Here is a 20,162-nt window from a genome sequence, read left to right on the forward strand (position 1 = left end):
GCATTCAGTATCTTTAAGCTGCACGCACTGCTGACACCCATTACACACGTGCAAATGCACACACACAGCTTGTGTAGTCACTGTAGAAAGGTACTTCCAATAGAATAGGACTCATAATGAACCTATTGGCTCCATGCTGCCTAATGCTGCCAGGCGTGGGCTAGTAGAGGGGTATAAAGCCCCCCAGCATTGAGGAGCTGTGGAGCAGTGGAAGAACTGTGTTCTCTGGAATGATGGTGGTGGAGCTCCATCCAGTACTTTTGGGTTGAGGTGGGGAGTTGGTTGGGGATGATGAGGTGGGGTGGAGATCATCATCAAACATCCTGACCTCACCAACGCTCTTTTGTCACTGAATGCAATGCAATGTGTCCTATACTCTTAAAAAGGGTTCTCCAACTGTTCTTTAATAGAAACAATTGCTCGTGTAGAACCAAGACAACTTAAAAAAAAACATTTAAATGGCTATAAACGGTTCTTTAAACATTTTTGAGGTAAATAAAAAGCATCAAACATGGCTCCACTATCATTATGAATTAAAGAACCCTTTTTCAGTACTACATAGAACACTTTAACAAAGCTATACGCTCTTAAAAAAGCAGTAAGGCAGTCCTATATAGAACCAATACAGATTCTTTAAATAATTAATTAATAAAACTTTTGTGGATGGTTAAAAATAGAACCTTTTAAAATTTTGTTCTAGATAGCACCCAAACGAGTTCAGCTGTCATTGGGATCAACAAACATCTTTCAGTACTTTGTAGAACCATATCTTCTCTCTTTAAAAAGGGTTCCTCAAAAGGTTCTTTAGTAAAGGTGAAAGTTCTTCATAGAACCGTGTGACTCAAGGAACCACTGAAAGGTTAAATCCTTCTTTAGTACTTTTTCAGTACTATATAGAACCCTTTTTGCTTAGACTGTACATACGTAGAAACTGGTTCTTGAAGGGTTTTCTTCAATAAACCTGGTTCTATATAGCACCGAAAACACTCCCACTACCATTGTGATACAAAAAGATATCATTATCAGCACTACATAGAACCTTTTTTTGCTTATATAATATAAACAATTATATAAATAAAGAATATTTACAGGTTCTTTAGCAAAGGCAGTGGTTTCTTTATAGAGCTGTGGTAAGGGTTCTTCAGACTTGATGAAAACCTTGGTTATGGTTATACAGCACTAAAAAGGGTTCCACTACCATTATGATTTAAAGAACCCTTTTCAGTACTACACAGAACCATTTTGCATATACGCTCTTAAAATAAGGATTCTTTAAGGGTTCTTTAGTAAAGACAATGGTTCTCTATTAAACTATGACAACTCGAGGAAGCATCTGAATGGTTACCTGGTTCTACGGACTGGTGGAAAATGTTTTGCAGATGGTTCTACACAGAACCATTTAAAAGAACTCTTCTTGCTGAGTGTAAAATCCTTAAAAAAACCCTTGAGGGTTCCTCAAGGTTATTCGGTAAAGAAAGCGGCACTCTATAGAACTATGACAACTCAAGGAACCATTTGAATGGTGCATGTGAATTAATGAAAACCTTTTGGTTCTATATAGCACCAAAAAGAACCATTTCCAGCACTGTGCAGAACCCTACTTGCTTAGAAAATGGAATATTTAGCTGATTTCTATTTTAGGAAAAACTCTAGAGAGGACTGGCGTATCTGGCTTTTGCACGAAGCTCTCCGCTCAGCTCGCTCAGGCTCAGCGAATAAAGCATGACATCATTCACAGGGTCTCGCAGAATGAGCGGTGGGAGTGGTGCGACGCATCTGCTTAATTAATAACACATTCTGTTTGCCTGTCGCAATCTGGCACTGCTGTGATTCCTGCCATATGCTACTCAAGTCACTTTTTCTGAAATACGGGACTACAACAGAAACGCAGGACCTGTTCCCACCTTTACAACTGTTAAGGAGGATGTTTATTACAACACAAGTGCAGTGAGTCTGTAATTGGATGGTGTATAACTGCATTTAGGACATGCTAAAATCATCTAAAAACATAGCGCATCCAACAAGACGTAGAAGTTCTTTAAGCTCCAGACTTAAGTAGAAATACTAAAGTATTCAATTTTTCTGTACTTAAGTACTGCAAGTAGTTTAGTATTCTAAAAAGTACTGCTTAATTACTAGTAAAAGTAAAAGTACAGTACTGTGTTCTGTAGTTCTTACAGACAGCAGTCAAAAGTTTGGGTATCAGTGTTTATATTAGTTCAGATGCTCAGACTTAAGGCCTGTCTCAGTTCCTCTGGCTGTAGGAGAAGGACAGGACTGTAGAAGACAGAGTTCATGAACACGAGTCTTCAGTTCACTCTCTAAACAAACTCTCTCGCCCAAAAGAGAGAGAGAGAGAGAGCTGAGCAGACCTGACTCGACCCGCCACATACAAGAGTTTCATCTGTAGAACCAGTGAGGAGCTCAAACCCCTGAGCTTCACTCTCTGTAAACTCAACTACAGCTGAAAGATCTCAGCCCATTCCGGCACATACGAGTATTTGCAGGAGGTGAAGATGGAGGAGTTTCTTCTGGAGATAAACTAACAGAGCTCTAGCGGTAGTGTCCTCACTGCAGCAGCGGAGTAATTGCCTGTTCTGCTCAAGGTTGAGGCGGCTTCATCGAACCCGGTGACAGCGCCATCTAGCGCTCTGGAGGTGATAATGTGGGTTTGAAATGATTCGTACTGTTTTTATAATTGTAACGAGTGGCGATGCAGCACGTAAACAAACAATGTACTACAGTCTAGAGGTGTACAAAGTATTGAAAAATTAGCATTTTGCAGTTTGGCACATGAGCTACAGTCTCTCATTAGGGTGAATATTAATAACGCTCTAAATGTAGGTATTGTGATATACTCTGAGGAGGCGGAGCTACAGTCTCTCATTAGGGGGAATATTAATAGCGCTCTAAATGTAGGTATTGTGATATACGCTGAGGAGGCGGAGCTACAGTCTCTCATTAGGGTGAATATTAATAACGCTCTAAATGTAGGTATTGTGATATATGCTGAGGAGGCGGAGCTACAGTCTCTCATTAGGGTGAATATTAATAACGCTCTAAATGTAGGTATTGTGATATACACTGAGGAGGCGGAGCTACAGTCTCTCATTAGGGTGAATATTAATAACGCTCTAAATGTAGGTATTGTGATATACGCTGAGGAGGCGGAGCTACAGTCTCTCATTAGGGTGAATATTAATAACGCTCTAAATGTAGGTATTGTGATATACACTGAGGAGGCGGAGCTACAGTCTCTCATTTGGGTGAATATTAATAACGCTCTAAATGTAGGTATTGTGATATACGCTGAGGAGGCGGAGCTACAGTCTCTCATTAGGGTGAATATTAATAACGCTCTAAATGTAGGTATTGTGATATACACTGAGGAGGCGGAGCTACAGTCTCTCATTAGAGTGAATATTAATAACGCTCTAAATGTAGGTATTGTGATATACACTGAGGAGGCGGAGCTACAGTCTCTCATTAGAGTAAATATTAATAATGCTCTAAATGTAGGTATTGTGATATACACTGAGGAGGCGGAGCTACAGTCTCTCATTAGAGTGAATATTAATCACACTCTAAATGTAGGTATTACATATATGCATATATATATTAGATAATTATATACAAGCCACATTCCAGAAAAGCAGAAGGGATGTGGTAAATAGTGTGAGCTTTTAGCACAAGAAGCTGATTCACTGCGAGACTGAGGGCCTTCTCTATTTCACAGCTAAACCACATTCTGCTCATAGTTTATTCAGGAGCCTCAAAAATCTGATGTCATTCACTATAACAAACATGGCGTGCATACACCAACAGCAGGGCCATGGATTTTCTATTCTAGTGATTATTCAGAACATCACCGACCACACAAGCCCTTAATGGTAAGCTAAGAACACTCCATGCATGCAGCTGAGCAAAATATAGCTTTTCTGGTGTCTGACTAAAGGAGCCTGCAATATGACGTTATCTACCGTGACTTACATCTCAGTATGTTAGAATATGCTTTTCTGACTATATTGTGGATATTATTCTGTATATCTAGAGCACTGACCGACTGAATGTTTTATTACAGAAAGTAAATGTTTTATAAGTGCTGGCTTTCTGGACTGAATGCAGCACAATATGTGAAATACTGAATAAATCATTTGTACTTATGGTCACTGAAGTCACAGGCTATTCGATCCACCACTTTTCAAAGTACTTGGGCAGAATCCCACTACCTTTAATTTGCCTGAAGCCATTTATAAATGTCCACTCTCTCTTAACTGCAACTCTAAAACTATAAAATCAAAATCTCAGTTTCAGCTGGGATGTGAATTAAATAGCAGATTCAATCAAAATGTAAATTTAAGCAAGGGGTGTGGTCAAACTAGTTGAAAAAGCCAATCAAAACCTGCATTTTAGGGGTCAAAATCCTTGGAAGAACAAATCAAATTTAGCCATAGAACCAATCAAACTCTCAAATTTGGGGCAAACTTAGAGGCACATTAAATCAAATGTCCATTTTACCTGGGAGTGAAGTCAAACTCAGTAAAGGGTCAGTGGGAAAACCAACCAAAATCTAAATTTTAGGTGGGGGTGTGGTTAAACACATTGGGAGAACCAACCAAAACCTCAATTTTAGATGGGGGTGTGGTTTAACTTATTGGAAAAACCAACCAAAACCTCAGTTTTAGATGAGGGTGTGGTTTAACTTATTGGAAGAACCAACCAAAACCTCAATTTTAGATGGGGGTGTGGTTAAACCCATTGGAAGAACCAACCAAACAATCCATTTAAGATGGGGGTTTGGTCAAACTAATTGGGGGAACCAATCGAAATCTCAATTTCATCTGGGGGTGTGGTTAAACTCATTGAAAGAACCAATCAAAACCTCAATTTCAGCTGGGGGCGTGGTTAAACACATCTCTCTGTATTTTATTTTTATTTTCATTTTTACATATATTTTTATATATTTATGTATATTTTATTTATTTAAGTACTGCTGTCTGGGTAAAACTGGGTCCTTGGGTACCACAATTTCGTTCCACCCCATGTATCACATGTGATGCGAATGACAATAAAGTCTCCTTGAATCCTTGAATCCTTGAATCCTTGAAAACCAATTAGTAGTGGAACCCTTTAAAGGCTATATAGAATCATAAATCTTTTTTTTTATTCAGAGAACCATTTAACCAGACGCAGAATCATTTAGGCATCCAAATGGTTCTTTGAATGTTTGTGGGTTTATATAGAACCATTGCTTCCAACAAAGAACCCTTGATTTATAAAGAATGTAATTTAATCTCTTAAACTCTACAGAACCTCAATGGCTTCCAGACCTGTGTCCCTCACTCCAATAACTGAAGAGCAACTCTTTTCAAGTCATTCCTGAAAAAGAATCCTAATTTTTATGTTTATGGTAGGTTTTCTGGACATGGATTAAGTCTAGTCCTGGACTAGACCGTATTCTGAATGGAGATTCTGAATTTAAATAAACAGGTAGTGCATAACTAGACTTCATCCATGTCTGGAGAACCAGCTCTTAGAGGTTTGAGGTTAATGTCTGTTAATGTTAGAAACTACTTCTAATTCTCTGTAATTTCGGGCTGTGTCTATTGATCCAAACTCCATAAAGGGATTTTCACACATTGTGGAAATGAAAGTAAAGAATCCAACATCAAGAAAAACTAAATTCACAGTAGAGATGCACCGATCCATCTTTTTCTGATCTGATACAGATCCCGATACATGAACTTTGCATATCGGCCGATCCGATACCATTGTTGAATTAATAAGCCATATACCTGAACATCTGGGAGAGACTTAGGCTTTATCAGGATTGACGCAATCATTACTTTACTAACTTTGTAAAACACACGATAACAAATAACCACAGATATAAATGAACCCAATTTCTGTTTATTGGTCCCTAAAATGAATAACTGTGGACCTCGGCACATGGTCATCTGGCTCAGGACTTTTATTCTATAATTCAAAGTCTGTGAGACTAAAGCGGAGCTAGCAGCCCCTCCTTTCTCTGATCTCCTTATAAGGAAGACGAGCTGAATTCCTCGCTAATAGTTGATGCCGGGTAAAGGGGACCATGCTGGTTAGACAGGGGGAGTCCTGCTGTCTACTGTGATTTGTGTATGATGTCTGTAGGTTACTCTGATCCTGAGTTATGAAACCGAGAATACAGACAGTGAAAATACAGAATCGGGTTCCGTAAAAATGGATCAGACTAATTTTTCGATATCTGATCCAGCTCATTTTGATAGCATCATGCCCAAAATCCGATCCTAGCATCAGATTGGTGCATCCCTAATTACCAGGTCCTTTAAAACAAAGCGATAATGATCCACAAAGCATCAGCGCTCTCTCTGACTTTTAGGCTACTGGAAAAAAAGGTAGGCCTTGTAATTTATCTCCATATATAGTCCAGAAGGATGGATAACAGCACTGCTTCCTCTGAAATCCAGCACTTCCTCCAAACAGTGGCCAGATGAACGGGCAGGAGAACAATCTCCTGACCAGCTGTGCTTTGAGCCACAGGAAGGAAACACACTGACAACACTGCACTAAAACCATCCACACTTTGATGCCTTAACCACTGCAGTTCAGAGGGAAGTGGAATAATTGCTGCATGAACAAGCTGCATTCCTAGATGCTGATGTACAACAACACTGACAGTCTTATTATGAAAAAGTCTTAAAATTGGGTGCTACATAGGGTTCTAGAACATCTAAGAACCATTTTTGGTTCCATAAAACACGTTTTTGTACAAGATATATATGTAGGAAGAAACTTTAAAAGAAAAAATAGAGGTTCACACTCTCAGATTCTTTACAAGAATAGTTCCTTACAGAACCAAACGTGGATCTTCTATGGTGATATACCCATTTTCCACAATCTAACACAGTTCCCCGGGGGTCTTCATGAAATGTCTGTGGCATGCTTTGGTCAAAAGAACAGGAACAGGTCCAGCACCACAGCACCTGTCTCTCACCCGGTCTAAACAGCCCTGTTCAGGACAGCCGGTTTGAGGGCCTGTTACTGTAAACGATAATTAGCCACGCTCACCTCAACCCGACCCTTTTTCATTTCTCCTCTGGGCTGCATGAACTCTTAGGCTTCACGTCTTAGCTTATTCTGATGTGTTACTGCTTCCACTAGCTAGCTAGCATTTACTTCACCTTGAGTTCACAGCCCAGCCGCAGCAGTCTGGTGTACCCTTTCTGCCCTTCTGTTTCCAGCTACTCAAATAAGGATGGATATTCATTTATTAAGCAGTTTGAGTTCATTTCCTGCTCTCTGCGCTCACATTTCTTTGTCAGATGCTGTACATTTAAAAAAAACTACGCACCCACAACCTGACTATTTTGATGTATTTTGAAACTGCCATTGCGAAGGCAGTGGGTGGAGGAACCTTTCTGTAATAACTAATAATTATATATATATAAGCTGTTATTTGGCCAATAAGATGTTTAACCTCTACACCACAACATGAGAGGAAAATATAAGGCCTTCGGCACCATTATTAATGTAGTGGGGGGTGACCAAAATAACAGAAACACCACAGAAAATCCCCAAACACGCCCAATTTATCAATACGTCATATATGTTCACATGGTAGGTGTACAGACCGTATCACGCCCACCCCTCCACCCTATTCATGAATGGAAAAGGAACCAGGTGCCTGAGGAATTAAGTGGATGCAAATACACTACCAGCTGCCTGAGACACTGTACAATAGACTTGAGAAGCTTTAGGCCTGGTTAATTTACTTCTACAGGGATACATGGAGGGCAATGTTCAGCAAAATAAACTCATTACATAACATTACATATATAAACAAAATAACATTACATATATAACTCAGACCCACCTGTCTGGATAGCAAAACAAATGACCATATATGTGTACTGTAGTCAGAATGACACCTGGTCCCATTCACCACCACTGTACAGAAATCTTTGCCTGTAGTTTTCTCTGTAACGATTCAGTTCACACCACTTCTACTCTGGGTGACTGTTTACACGTCAAACACTGAATTTTACAACAATTTTAAAAACTTTGGTAGACTTCCCCTTTAAGCTGTGGATCACCACTTGCAGTATATGTGAGTTTTCTATACTGAAAACGTCTTTTCTACATTTCTGGCAGTTTCAGTCTCCTTTCCCACAGTCAAAGTCGTCCAGTAATAACGTTTAATGCTATTTATTAGACATTATTTAACTTTAAAATTCATTTAGCCCTCTTTTATGTAAAGTAATGTAAAGCAGCTGACAAAGTTAGTAGTATTTCTATGTAAGCAGAAACACGTTGAGCCTCATATGTGCCTCGTTACTCCTTCAGGTTTCCCTCTTTAAGCTCTAAAACTGTACCTCTGATGTAGTTCGCTTTGCTGTCGTCCAAAAGGCTGGAGGAAGACGCTCCCATGGTGAAGACAGGTTTCTCTCAGGTCCGCTTGTCGTGGCTGTCAAACACCGAGTGGTGAAAAGAGAGAGAGAGAGAGAGAGATAGAGAGAGCAACGCAAACAAGCAAACCTCTCCATCCCATCATCTTCTCAAGCTCTCACACACACATACATGCAGACATACACACACCCTTACTCAAACTTCTCAAGCTGCAGCGCCACCTGGCTCTAGAACGGGATTGCCATGCATAGGATATGGTGCTGTTGTGGTTGAATGCAATCAAATGCTCATAGCAATGTTCCAACAGGCTTACTAGAAGTGTACAGACTGTTTCTAAAGTAAATAAGAGAAAATATGTGGTAAAATCCTTTAAACGTGCGTAAATGTACATTTTGAGAATTTCTCCGTTCCACCTTAAATGGTGCAGCTGTTACATTCGGGCGCCTGAGGCGCCCGAATGTAACAGCTGCACCATTTAAGGTGGAACGGAGAAATTCTCAAAATGCTAAAAATAAATTATGTATTATTTATTATATTTGTAATATGTTATTGATTTAATGAAATATGATGAAAAATATTATCAAAAAATATATATATGGACTACAAAAAATAACGCTCGGTTTCTGTTGTGGTTGAACGCAATCAAATGCTCATAGCAATGTTCCAACAGGCTTACTAGAAGTGTACAGACTGTTTCTAAAGTAAATAAGAGAAAAATAGGTGGCAAAATCCTTTGAACGTGCGTAAATGTACATTTTGAGAATTTCTCCGTTCCACCTTAAATGGTGCAGCTGTTACATTCGGGCGCCTCAGGCCATTTAAGGTGGAACGGAGAATTTCTCAAAATGCTAAAAATAAATTATGTTTTATTTATTAAATTAGTAATATGTTATTGATTTAATGAAATATGATGAAAAATATTATCAAAAAATATATATATGGACTACAAAAAATAACGCTCGGTTTCTGTTGTGGTTGAACGCAATCAAATGCTCATAGCAATGTTCCAACAGGCTTACTAGAAGTGTACAGACTGTTTCTAAAGTAAATAAGAGAAAAATAGGTGGCAAAATCCTTTGAACGTGCGTAAATGTACATTTTGAGAATTTCTCCGTTCCACCTTAAATGGTGCAGCTGTTACATTCGGGCGCCTCAGGCCATTTAAGGTGGAACGGAGAATTTCTCAAAATGCTAAAAATAAATTATGTTTTATTTATTAAATTAGTAATATGTTATTGATTTAATGATATAAGACGAAAAATATTATAAAATATATATATATATGGACTACAAAAAATAACGTTCGCTTTCACTAATGCACGAGCGTCTCGTTTCAGGAAAAAAAAATATAAACGCAATTTTTTTCTTTTTACCAAATACACGCATTTAGCTATAACTCAATTCCAAACATTTCTGTCCTACAATAAAAAAAAAAAAACACTAACACGTCGATTTAAATCCATTTGCGTGCCTTAAAAAAACTACAATATCTTATTTGACTACATTTCCCATCCTGCACCGCTGCCACACAATGCCGCCATATCGAGCTATCCAGAACTGGCAGCGTACACAACACAGAAAGGTAAGAGTGTGTATAAACACGCAGCGTTTTAGACCTTTTACTGGCATTTTAGTGCCCTAAAGCTTTTTATTTCACATTATTAGACATACCTGGTGTGCGCTGAATCGATATTTACCTAAACTTCGATGTTTTAAAGCACAGAAATCGCGTTATTTGCATGAACTCTACCGTCGATGTGCTAGCTAGCTCAGTCTGGCTGCCTGCGATTTTTTCTTGACAGAGAAAACGGCAGGTTTTGGGCTCGTTTTGGCTGTAAAGCTCAACATTATGGACGTTTAGAGATTGTCATGGTCAGGATGTGAGTTTATGTCCTGGTTTGGTTGCTTGGTTTAACTCCAAACGTTGTTAATAACGCAAAGAGTGAGAAGAGCAGCCTTCAGTGGCTAATGTTAGCAGGCTGGCCTGTCTGACTGCAGCCTCTAGCAGCTGGAGCACTCAGCAGCCTTTCTGTCATTGAGATTCAGCCTTTCTCCACATAATCAGACATTAAATCAAACTAAAGGCTTATTTATAAGAGGATAACATGTAGAAATATTTCCCCAGTCCTTCAGGTTGGGTTTGCTGTTCTGTTCTGCACATTTTCATGTGTTTCCTGCTCCAAAACACTTGATGCAGCTCATCAGCTCATCATTCATTATTATATCATTGTGCTTTTAGTTTATTTGCATAATTAAATTCCCACCAAACTAAACTTTTCATAAAATTGCAATATAATGTGTGGATGGACAGAAAATAAAACATGTAGGCTTATAGAAATTATATTACAATTTTGCAATATTCAAAATATCACATGCAGGACATCATAATGACATGTGTCCGGATGTACCGGCATGCATAATTCAGTTGAAATGTATTTAAATAGGCTTTTCACAACAAATGTTGTGATCCGGGTTCGAGCCCCTTTTGAGCAAGCCGGTGGAACAACTCCCCCAGATGGAGAGGAACCAAGACTCAAAAGGGGAACCTGTCATCCTCCTCGAGATGACACCAAATAACAATAATAAGACATGCATATATAAAAACAACAATAAAACAATACTAAATAAAGAAGAAAATTTGGAGATGTGCCGACAAGACAATATACAGATTATTAAGTGCAGTAAATCAGCTGCAGTATGTTTGTCGAATGGTATTTTAAACAGATTTTATATATTTTATAGAGTCACTTGTTGTAAAATGCCTATTTCACAATTTAGTGCTCCCAAATCTTATGAAAACTCACCTGTACAGGCGTGAATGTAGGAGGATGAAGATATGAGGATTGATGAGCTCAATATGGATGGGCTTCTGAGTTGTTTAACTGCTCTGGGAAAATTGCTTTATATTAAGATTACCTAAATAAGAATACGTATTTAAATTAGGTTTTACATTTGTGAAAAATAGGAGCAAATAATGTATAATAATTCCAGGAGACCAGAATTTTGTGAGGATAGAGTACTCGTTCAGTCAGTCTATCTATCTATCTATCTATCTATCTATATATATATATATATATATATATATATATATATATATATATATATATATATATATGAGAGAGAGAGAGAGAGAGAGATAGGTGGGGGGGGTCTGGTGTGTCACATCTGTCATCAAACCTGAGCACATCTTTATTCACATATATCCATATGTTTTTATATACACTATAAAATTGAGCATTCTTGTTACATATTTCTAAATTTATTTAAAACAATGTGTTTTTTTTTTTTTTTGTCTCTTTAGGAGTTCGATCCAGCTTGTGTTCTATGCTTGTTTTTGTTTATTAACCACGACATTCATATTTCTTCTGCCTGCTTTTTCAGGGAGGTGAAACGTGTCTCTGTGGTTGGTGAAAGATGACTCAGACAGTGCAGACAAATGGGGTTCAACCCCTTAGCAAGACCTGGGAACTGAGCCTCTACGAGCTACAGAGAACTCCACAGGTACGTGTGCACGAGACATCATTTTAGGTTGGTCTGAATCTATGGTTTCTCATTTTACAGCTTTAAAACTGTAAATAAATAAGTTGTCAATTTATTTATATATACACACACATACATACATACATACAATAAGATCGGGGCGGGGGGGCAAATATTGGGACACCTGATCAGTCATTGTTTCTTCTGAAATCCAGAGTATTAAAAGCACTGCTGTGAGAATTTGATTGCAGTTAGTGATGAGCGTTAGTTGGGTCAGGATGTTGAAGGCTCACCACCCCAACTCATCCCACAAGTATTGGATTGAGCACCAGCCATTTCTCCGGGGAACTCAGTTCCACGGCTCCACAGCTCAATGCTGGCATAGACAGACAGACAGGCGGACTGACAAATAGATAGATATGCAATGGAAAAGTAAATGTGAGGAATTTAATGATGGTGTAAGAGAAGTGCCTGTCTCACGCAGCCTACACAAGCATGTCTGTATGGGTGTACATTGTACTGCAGTTTCACAGTGAGATTACATTTGGGGTGGCTCCTAAAAAAAAACGTAACTGGTTTTTGATTGCCCCATTTTTGGTTGTTTCTTGGTGTTTCTTCCATCAGGAGGCCATCACAGATGGCCTGGAGATAGCCGTATCCCCCCGTAGCCTACACAGTGAGCTGATGTGTCCCATCTGCCTGGACATGCTGAAGAACACCATGACCACCAAGGAGTGCCTGCACCGCTTCTGCGCAGACTGCATCATCACAGCCCTCAGATCTGGGTGAGTTTCGGTTTCAGTGGGTTTTTATCAGATATAAAACGACAGAAAAAACATCACGAGGTAGACGTCAGTATAAAAATAACCAGAGCACTCGTCCTGCGTTTGAAATACAGCGCAGAGTGGTTTACAGTCACAGTGAAGGACGAAGCACTAGATTACATTTTAGGGGCATTTCAGGGGCAGTGGTGGCTCAGCGGTTAGAGCTTCGAGCTATTGTTGACAGGGTTGTGGGTTCAATTACCGGGCTTGACAAGCTGCCACTGTTGGGGCCATTGTGCAAGTCTCTTCACCCTCTCTCAACAACAGCTGCCCGCTGCTCTGGGCAGGTGTACTCGCTGTCCACTGTGTGTTTTACTGCACGGATGGCCAAGTGTCGGTCACAAATGGCAAATACGGTTGTCTTGCGTCTTGTCTAGATGAGGCACTATGCTGATAGATTTTCTGTGCTGGAACGAACTTCACCTGGGTGTCCAGCGCTCACTGTCCTCAAACCCAGACTGACGACCCTCCTCTTCTGAGAGGACTTAGTGTGTAGAGTATTGTCTCCAGACTGAATTCCGTATTTAGTAGAGTCTAAGATTAGAGAATCTTTTGGATTCTAGTCTGTATAAACTAGTTAAGGGTATTTTCTGAGTGACAATGAAGCTCTTTGGGAGAAGAGAGAGTCTGCTAAATGCCTTCAATGTAAATTTAAATAATAGAAAGCATTTAAAACAGAGAATTAAGGAACAAAACAGAAGGTGGCTGCGGCAAAAAGAAAGTAAAAGAGTTCGAACAAAACCCCGATTCATTTGTTAATGATTTCCTGAGAGCAAAGCACTGTCATAATGAAAGTACAGTTGATATTGGTCTTACTAATATCAGAACGACGTGTCATATTTCTCTCGGAAATCTCAGTTGTCAGAGTTGTCTGTCCCTCACAGGAACAAGGAGTGTCCAACGTGCAGGAAGAAGCTGGTGTCTAAACGTTCACTCCGTCCTGACCCTAACTTTGACGCCCTGATCAGTAAAATCTACCCCAGCAGAGACGAGTACGAGGCCCATCAAGAGCGGGTGCTAGCCCGCATCAGCAAGCACAACAACCAGCAGGCTCTCAGCCACAGCATTGAGGAGGGTCTCAAGATCCAAGCCATGAACAGGTCAGTGGGGCATTTTCTTTTTTTTATTTATTTAATTATTTATTTTAATTTTTTTACACACAAGACCAAAAGTTTGTGGACACCTTTTAATAAATGCCTTGAGCGTGAGCCAGAAGGGTATAAAGCCCCCCCCCCCAGCATTGAGCTGTGGAGCAGTGAAACAACTGTATTCTCTGGAATAATGGATGATGGTGCTCCAGCCAGTAGGGGTTGTAATCATCCAACATCCTGACCTCACCAATGCTCTTGTCACTAAATGCAATCAAATTCTCACAGCAATTCTCCTCCAAAATCTAGTAGAAAGCCTCTTCTCTGTACAGTAGAGACAGTTACTCCAACAAAAGCAGGATCAGCTCTTTTAATACCCTTGATTTTAAAAGAAACGATGAAGGACCAGGAGTCCCATGTTGCGTAGGTTGAGGGTGAGTGCTCCACCCAAAACATATCCAGACAAGAGGAGATCTGTGGTCAAAAACTGACCACTAATGAAGCGTTAGAGTATGACAAACACAAACTGTGCAGCTACAGATGAGCTACGGTCTCTAACTGTACACCAGCAAGGTAAAGCCACAAGGTAGGGGGTTTTAATAAAGGAAAATCCTGTTCTGGAGCGTACACATCATGCAGCTGGTGAGGTTCTAGGTAGTTGTCCAGAGTTCAGGTGTTCTGCACCAACCGTGTTACCATGTAATCCACATTCAGTCCAGATGAAGGGGCAGACAAACCCTTGCAGTGCTTTTCATCACTTGGAAAGCATTTGTTTATGTTGGTGAACTAAATTTTTTGCATAATTATTAGTATGTAATCTGTTGAGATTCCACTGTACCTGGAATGTAATTGCACTTTCTGTCAGTAGATTCCGGTTATATAAATGATTGGCTCTAATACTTTTCTCTCTGTATGTCATGTAAATAAAAAATAAGGACACCCCCTTTAACAGTCAAGAACAAACCAAATCGAAGCCCCGTCCACACATCAGGATTTATTCGTTTTGATTTTTGTTCTTTTGTTTTTAAAAACATTTCCGTCCACACAGAGACAAAAGTGCTTGCATGAGCATGCTATAAAAAAAAAAAACCTGCATGCGTTCTGACATCAGCATTTTCTTTGAGCTCCATTTCTCGACCACAAAAACCAAAACCTCCACCGTTTAAAACCGTTTTCAGAAAGCTTCTTTTTCAGAGATTAAGAACAGCGTTTTTAATGTGGACGAGGCCTAAATGTGAGGTTTCACATCCAGAACCCTCTCTAACCATGTTCTGATCATCTGCAGCTGATGTTCTGCAGCTGGTTCTGATTCTACACATCTGAAGGAGTAATGCATGTCTGTGTTTGTGGGGGTGTGGACTTTTTCCTCACAGGAAAATTAAATGTTTCATTTTATGATTTGTTTAAAGGCATATCTGCAGTTGTATGAGTTCAGTTAGATAACCTGCATCTCTCTGTATCAATCACATGAAGGTCAGATTGTTAATTATCATGGGATGTTCTAGTTATTTTTCAGGACTGTATTTGAGATTGTTGACTGTCTCCCATTTCTGTATCTCCACTGTCTTCTGGTGCTGCAGACTGCAGCGGGGGAAGAAGCATCAGATCGAGAACGGCAGCGGGGCAGAGGATAACGGGGACAGTTCACACTGCAGCAATGCTTCAGTGCACAGTAACCAGGAGGCAGGGCCCAGCATCAAACGCACCAAAACCTCAGACGACTCGGGCCTAGACATGGACAACGCCACAGAGAACGGGGGAGGGGACATGGCCCTGGACGGAGCAAGTGAGATCGAACTGGTTTTCCGGCCTCATCCCACACTCATGGAGAAAGAGGACGCTGCACAAACGAGGTGGCTGCACACGAGCAACTCACAGCTGGATATAATTATAGAAGGATGTTGCTTATTTAAGGCAGCACTGTGGGATATAGTCAGTTCTTATTGCTCTCTTTCAAAACCATTATTATTATTGTTATTATTAATAATAATAATCCTTAATAGTGACAGTGGAGCTGTCAATTTTAGGAAATTATTAATTGCATCACTTAAAAAGATTTGTTTGTTTATAGACAATACTGAAATATGAAAAACAATTGATCTCTCTTTCTTTTAAAAAATAATGACATTTTAGTCCGAATGACTTATGCATAGTTCATTTTTAATGTAATTAAATGCAACCGTGCAATCATATTTAACTCTAAACCTTCCAAACTCGATGCATTTAATATGCCACCCTCAGACCGACACACTGTGATGCGCTTTCACACCACAACCTCTCAGTAATGCTTTGTGATTCGAAATTCGTCCACAGGTACATCAAGACTTCGGGGAACGCCACAGTGGACCATCTCTCCAAGTACTTGGCTGTGAGACTCGCCCTGGAGGAGCTGCGCAAGAACGGGGAGGCCAGCCCGATCAACGTGGAAGCGGCCAGCGAAAAACAGTACACCATCTACATCCCCACAGCCAACAACCAGTTCACAGTAAGTGCAGCAGCTGTGTGGTCTTTGTGGCAGCAATCACTTGGAGATCAGATCAGACTAAAACAAAGCTGACGAGAGGCTTTGCCCAACGACAGAGACAGCCATGATTGGGGAGAATTAATGTGGACTGCGGAGGTTCTCAGAAATAGAATTCCATATTTTCCATACCATCTAAAACGATCACGTTTGGTGTGCAGAACATTAGCAGTTCTATTAATTGATTTATTGATGTCCAAATCAATAATATTTGCGTTAACTGGTGGAAGACTTTACTTCATGACTATAAGGCCCTGATTCACTACAGCGGTACACTGTTTAGGCAGCATAGTCATGTGGAAGCAGTGACCTAGACTTCTATCCTGTCCTGGAGCCGAGGTAGTGGATCATCCTTCCCCTGGGTTTACGTAGACTTAGAGATAGACTTTTAAGGGCACTTAAAACAGCACTAATCTTTTACAGTTATTTTGTTTTTTGATACTCAGGCATAGTGCTGTTGAGCATTTTGTATCTTTGGTATCTCAAACGATTGTGAAATAGTGCCCTTAAGTGCATTCTATGTGTTTTAGCAAGGACAATTAAATAAAATATTTCAATATTAAAAGATTTTTTATTTATATTTTAATTCATAACACGCTCACTTTAGAGTAATCTAAAAATTAGTTGTTAGATTCATTTACTCATTGGAGAGAAAAAAAAGAATCGTTCTATTAATCAACAAATTAATTGTTAGCTGCAGCCCTATTAGTGATAGAATGAGATAGGCAGGCAGACCAGTACCCAGACCCAGTGCTCTCACCTCTGAGCCACCACCAAACTAAGCTCGATCCATGTCTGTAAAAGGAATTTAATATGTCAGCACTTCCAAGTCCCATCTTAACAGCCAATGTGAGACCATCATATGAAATCAAGTACTACTTTTAGCATTACTTTTTATAAAAATACAGCGTTATATTATGTTATTAGTGTGAATAGCAATATTCCCAGTGACAGACTGCACTAAGAAGAGTCCTTGGGCAAGACTCCTATCTCTCCTACATTCTCCTACCTGTGTAACATGATTCACAGGTAAGAGCGTCAGACTAATGCCAGAAATGTAAATGTAGTAGCAGTAATAATAATGATGATGATGATAATGATGATGGTGATGTTCTCTTAGGTCCTGAACGGCTCATTCTCTCTGGAGCTGGTGAGTGAGAAATACTGGAAAGTCAACAAACCCATGGAGCTCTACTTCGCCCCGACGAAGGAACACAAATGAACCCAGCGAGATACGAAGGCCTAAATAGGCTCAGGATGGACTGATTTCTCTCTTCTTTGCCCCGTTTTATGTCTCTCTCTCTCTCGCTCTCTCTCTCTCTCTCTCTCTCTCTCTCTCTCTCTCTCTCTCTCGCTCTCGCTCTCTATTTTGTCTGAAGTATGTTAGTTTTGGGGATCTTGCTCCTCAACAACTGTGGCTGCTTTTTTTTTTTTTTTTTTTTTTTTTTTTTAAATTGTCTTTGTCTTTTGTAGGCAAACAGGGCCAGGGGAACATGGGGTGAGGGAGGGTGTAACGTTGGGAGATTTACTGGTATCTGACCATGGGTTTTTGTTTTTTGTTTTGTTTTTTTGGCAAGTCCATTTAGTGCCCCTTATTGAGCAGCGGTCCATTGACAGTAGCCTGATGTTGCCTTCACCAGACTTCCAGTAAGATCCAAATGCGAACTGCAAACAGACGTCCTCATGCTCCGCCCACAAATGCATGGGTACAGGGGCTGCTGTGATGTTTGTAGTTCAGAAGGTTGGAAATGATGACAGGTTTGCAGCCCTGCAGATGCCGGCCTGATCAGAAGACCCATCATTTACACTGAATAAAACACTCTGAGATTAGGAATTTTAACAAAAACTGAGCTTCAGTTTCTCTTTAAGCTGACCTTGACCTCACAACAGTTGCTATGAAAGGACAGGTTTGTGGGCGGAGCAAGAATAGCTCTCTGTTTTGCTATTGAGATGCAATTCCTCATCCATAGCATTTACAGTCAGTGGCAGTATCCCCTCACATCAGTGTAGGCCAGTTAGATCCACTAGTCTGTGAGAGATCTTAAGTGCATTTTTTGATGTAAATGCAATTTCTCCACTGTGCATCACCACTCGACCAACCATGTCCCACCCCACACACACACACGCACAAACACACACACACACACAACACCATTCAGTGCATCCGTCATTTTTACCTTTTGGAATTGTACATATTGCATTGGAAATGTATCCCAGTAAACAACCATTGTTTTATCTCATAAACCGAATCAGTAGCTGTCAGCTGTAAACCGGTCTGGACCAGAATTTTTGATTGTCATATTTCATTTAAATAAATAATTAAATAAATAAAAAATCTTCCATTGACATTTTTTAGAGCATGAAGAATTTTTAGTTTGGCGTTGTTTGATTTCATGTTGTTGTTTGGGGACAAAAAAAAAAATATATGTATACCACATTGTTTGTTTGGAAAATAAAAAACAAAATATGCAAATGCTGAAGTGAGCTTTTTCATAACACATTACAAATCTGCAGCTGCTAGAGAGGTGTTACTCCTCTCACCTCTCACTGAACCAGAGGTTATAGACGGGACTGTAGTTGAATAAGGCACAATACATGGCGGCCAGTCATATAGTTGTACACAGCAGTGTGGACGCTCCTATTCCAATGTCTTTATTTTTGTGTGTAAATAATAAATAATTAAATCAATAAATAAAATGCCCCATATAATAATAATAATAAATGTAGGATATGGTTCCTTTAAAAATCAGATTTACAAGAATTAGTCATATTTTTAAGTTAGTTACTCTTATGCTGTTCTAAAATAGCTGTTGATCTGACCAATTCAAGGTTATTTACACATACACTGACCTTCATTAAACTTCACTTCATTAAATCTAGTCAATACTCTCCATTAGATCAGCTCTGTTTACTATACAGCAGCACTGTGTCGTTCTCTAACTCCAGCCTATCTCTATCCGATCCTCTGCAGACTCTGTTATCAGCCTCCTCCTCTCACCCTGTTTGTTCCTCAATGCTCAGGACCCCACAGGACTGACCACCACAGAGCAGACTGTAGGTGATTTTTTTGTGATTTTTTGGGTGGTGGGTCAGCATTCTCAGCACTGACTGCAGTGACACTGACTGACCTGGTGGTGGCGAGTTAGTGTGTTAGTAGTGTGTGTTGGGCTGGTGGTACGAGTGGATCAGGCATAGCAGTGCTGCTGGAGTGCTGAGAATAGTCCACCAACCAGGAACGTCCTGTGGACACTGATGAAGGACTCAAGGATGACCGACACAAACCAGCTGTGCAGCAGCAGATCAGAGAGCTTCTGTCTCTGCCTTCACCTTCATCTACAAGCTGGAGGGTCTAATAGAGAGTGGACAGTGAGTGGACAGACACAGTGTTTAAGCACTCCAGCAGCACTGCTGTGCCTGATTCGCTCAACACACTACTAACACACTCGCCACCACCAGGTCAGTCAGTGTCACTGCAGTCAGTGCTGAGAATGCTGACCCACCACCCAAAAAATAATACAGTCTGCTCTGTGGTGGTCAGTCCTGTGGGGTCCTAAAAAGATGCTTATAAAGTATGCAGAGAAACAGATGGACTACAGTCTGGAATTATAGAACTACAGAGTTCCTGGAGCTGATGGGAACAACAATCAGTGTGGAAGCAAGGGGGCGGTGTTTGTGAAGTGGCCAGTTGCTATATATATATTTATGCATTGACTGTGGGTCATATACAGTATGTATATATATATGAGTATGTACCAGTGATCGTTATGCACTGTAAGGACAGATGGCCACCAGAGGGTGCAAGTGCATAACCTGCAGACATCAGTTATAGTAACTGATTGA

General features: G+C 40.0%; 2 protein-coding genes across 2 annotated transcripts in view; one reads left to right on the plus strand and one right to left on the minus strand.

Moving 5' to 3' along the window:
• Positions 1-8,544, minus strand: part of niban1b (niban apoptosis regulator 1b) — a 46,988-nt gene extending 38,444 nt beyond the window's left edge. The window contains exon 1 of the mRNA XM_072691408.1: positions 8,376-8,544. Coding sequence (XP_072547509.1) covers positions 8,376-8,430 — 55 coding nt within the window. The 5' untranslated portion in view covers positions 8,431-8,544. The remainder of the gene's footprint in view (positions 1-8,375) is intronic.
• Positions 8,545-9,923: 1,379 nt separating this feature from the next.
• rnf2 (ring finger protein 2) lies at positions 9,924-18,795 on the plus strand. The gene is made up of 7 exons (XM_072691410.1): positions 9,924-9,991; positions 11,791-11,910; positions 12,514-12,674; positions 13,598-13,813; positions 15,382-15,654; positions 16,115-16,286; positions 17,443-18,795. The coding sequence occupies exons 2-7, from the start codon at positions 11,824-11,826 to the stop codon at positions 17,542-17,544; spliced, it is 1,011 nt and encodes a 336-aa protein (XP_072547511.1). The 5' UTR covers positions 9,924-9,991; positions 11,791-11,823; the 3' UTR covers positions 17,545-18,795.
• The last annotated feature ends 1,367 nt before the right edge of the window (positions 18,796-20,162 follow it).

This window comes from Salminus brasiliensis, chromosome 11 (genome assembly GCF_030463535.1).
Source record: "Salminus brasiliensis chromosome 11, fSalBra1.hap2, whole genome shotgun sequence".
Classification (NCBI taxonomy): Eukaryota; Metazoa; Chordata; class Actinopteri; order Characiformes; family Bryconidae; genus Salminus; species Salminus brasiliensis.

Bases quoted from the DNA above. Each gene is read 5' to 3' on its own strand.
- rnf2 (XM_072691410.1), top strand. From the start codon at position 11,824: ATGACTCAGACAGTGCAGACAAATGGGGTTCAACCCCTTAGCAAGACC. The intron at 12,675-13,597 runs GTGAGTTTCGGT...TGTCCCTCACAG, and splicing joins ATCACAGCCCTCAGATCTGG to GAACAAGGAGTGTCCAACGT. The intron at 15,655-16,114 runs GTGGCTGCACAC...ATTCGTCCACAG, and splicing joins GAGGACGCTGCACAAACGAG to GTACATCAAGACTTCGGGGA.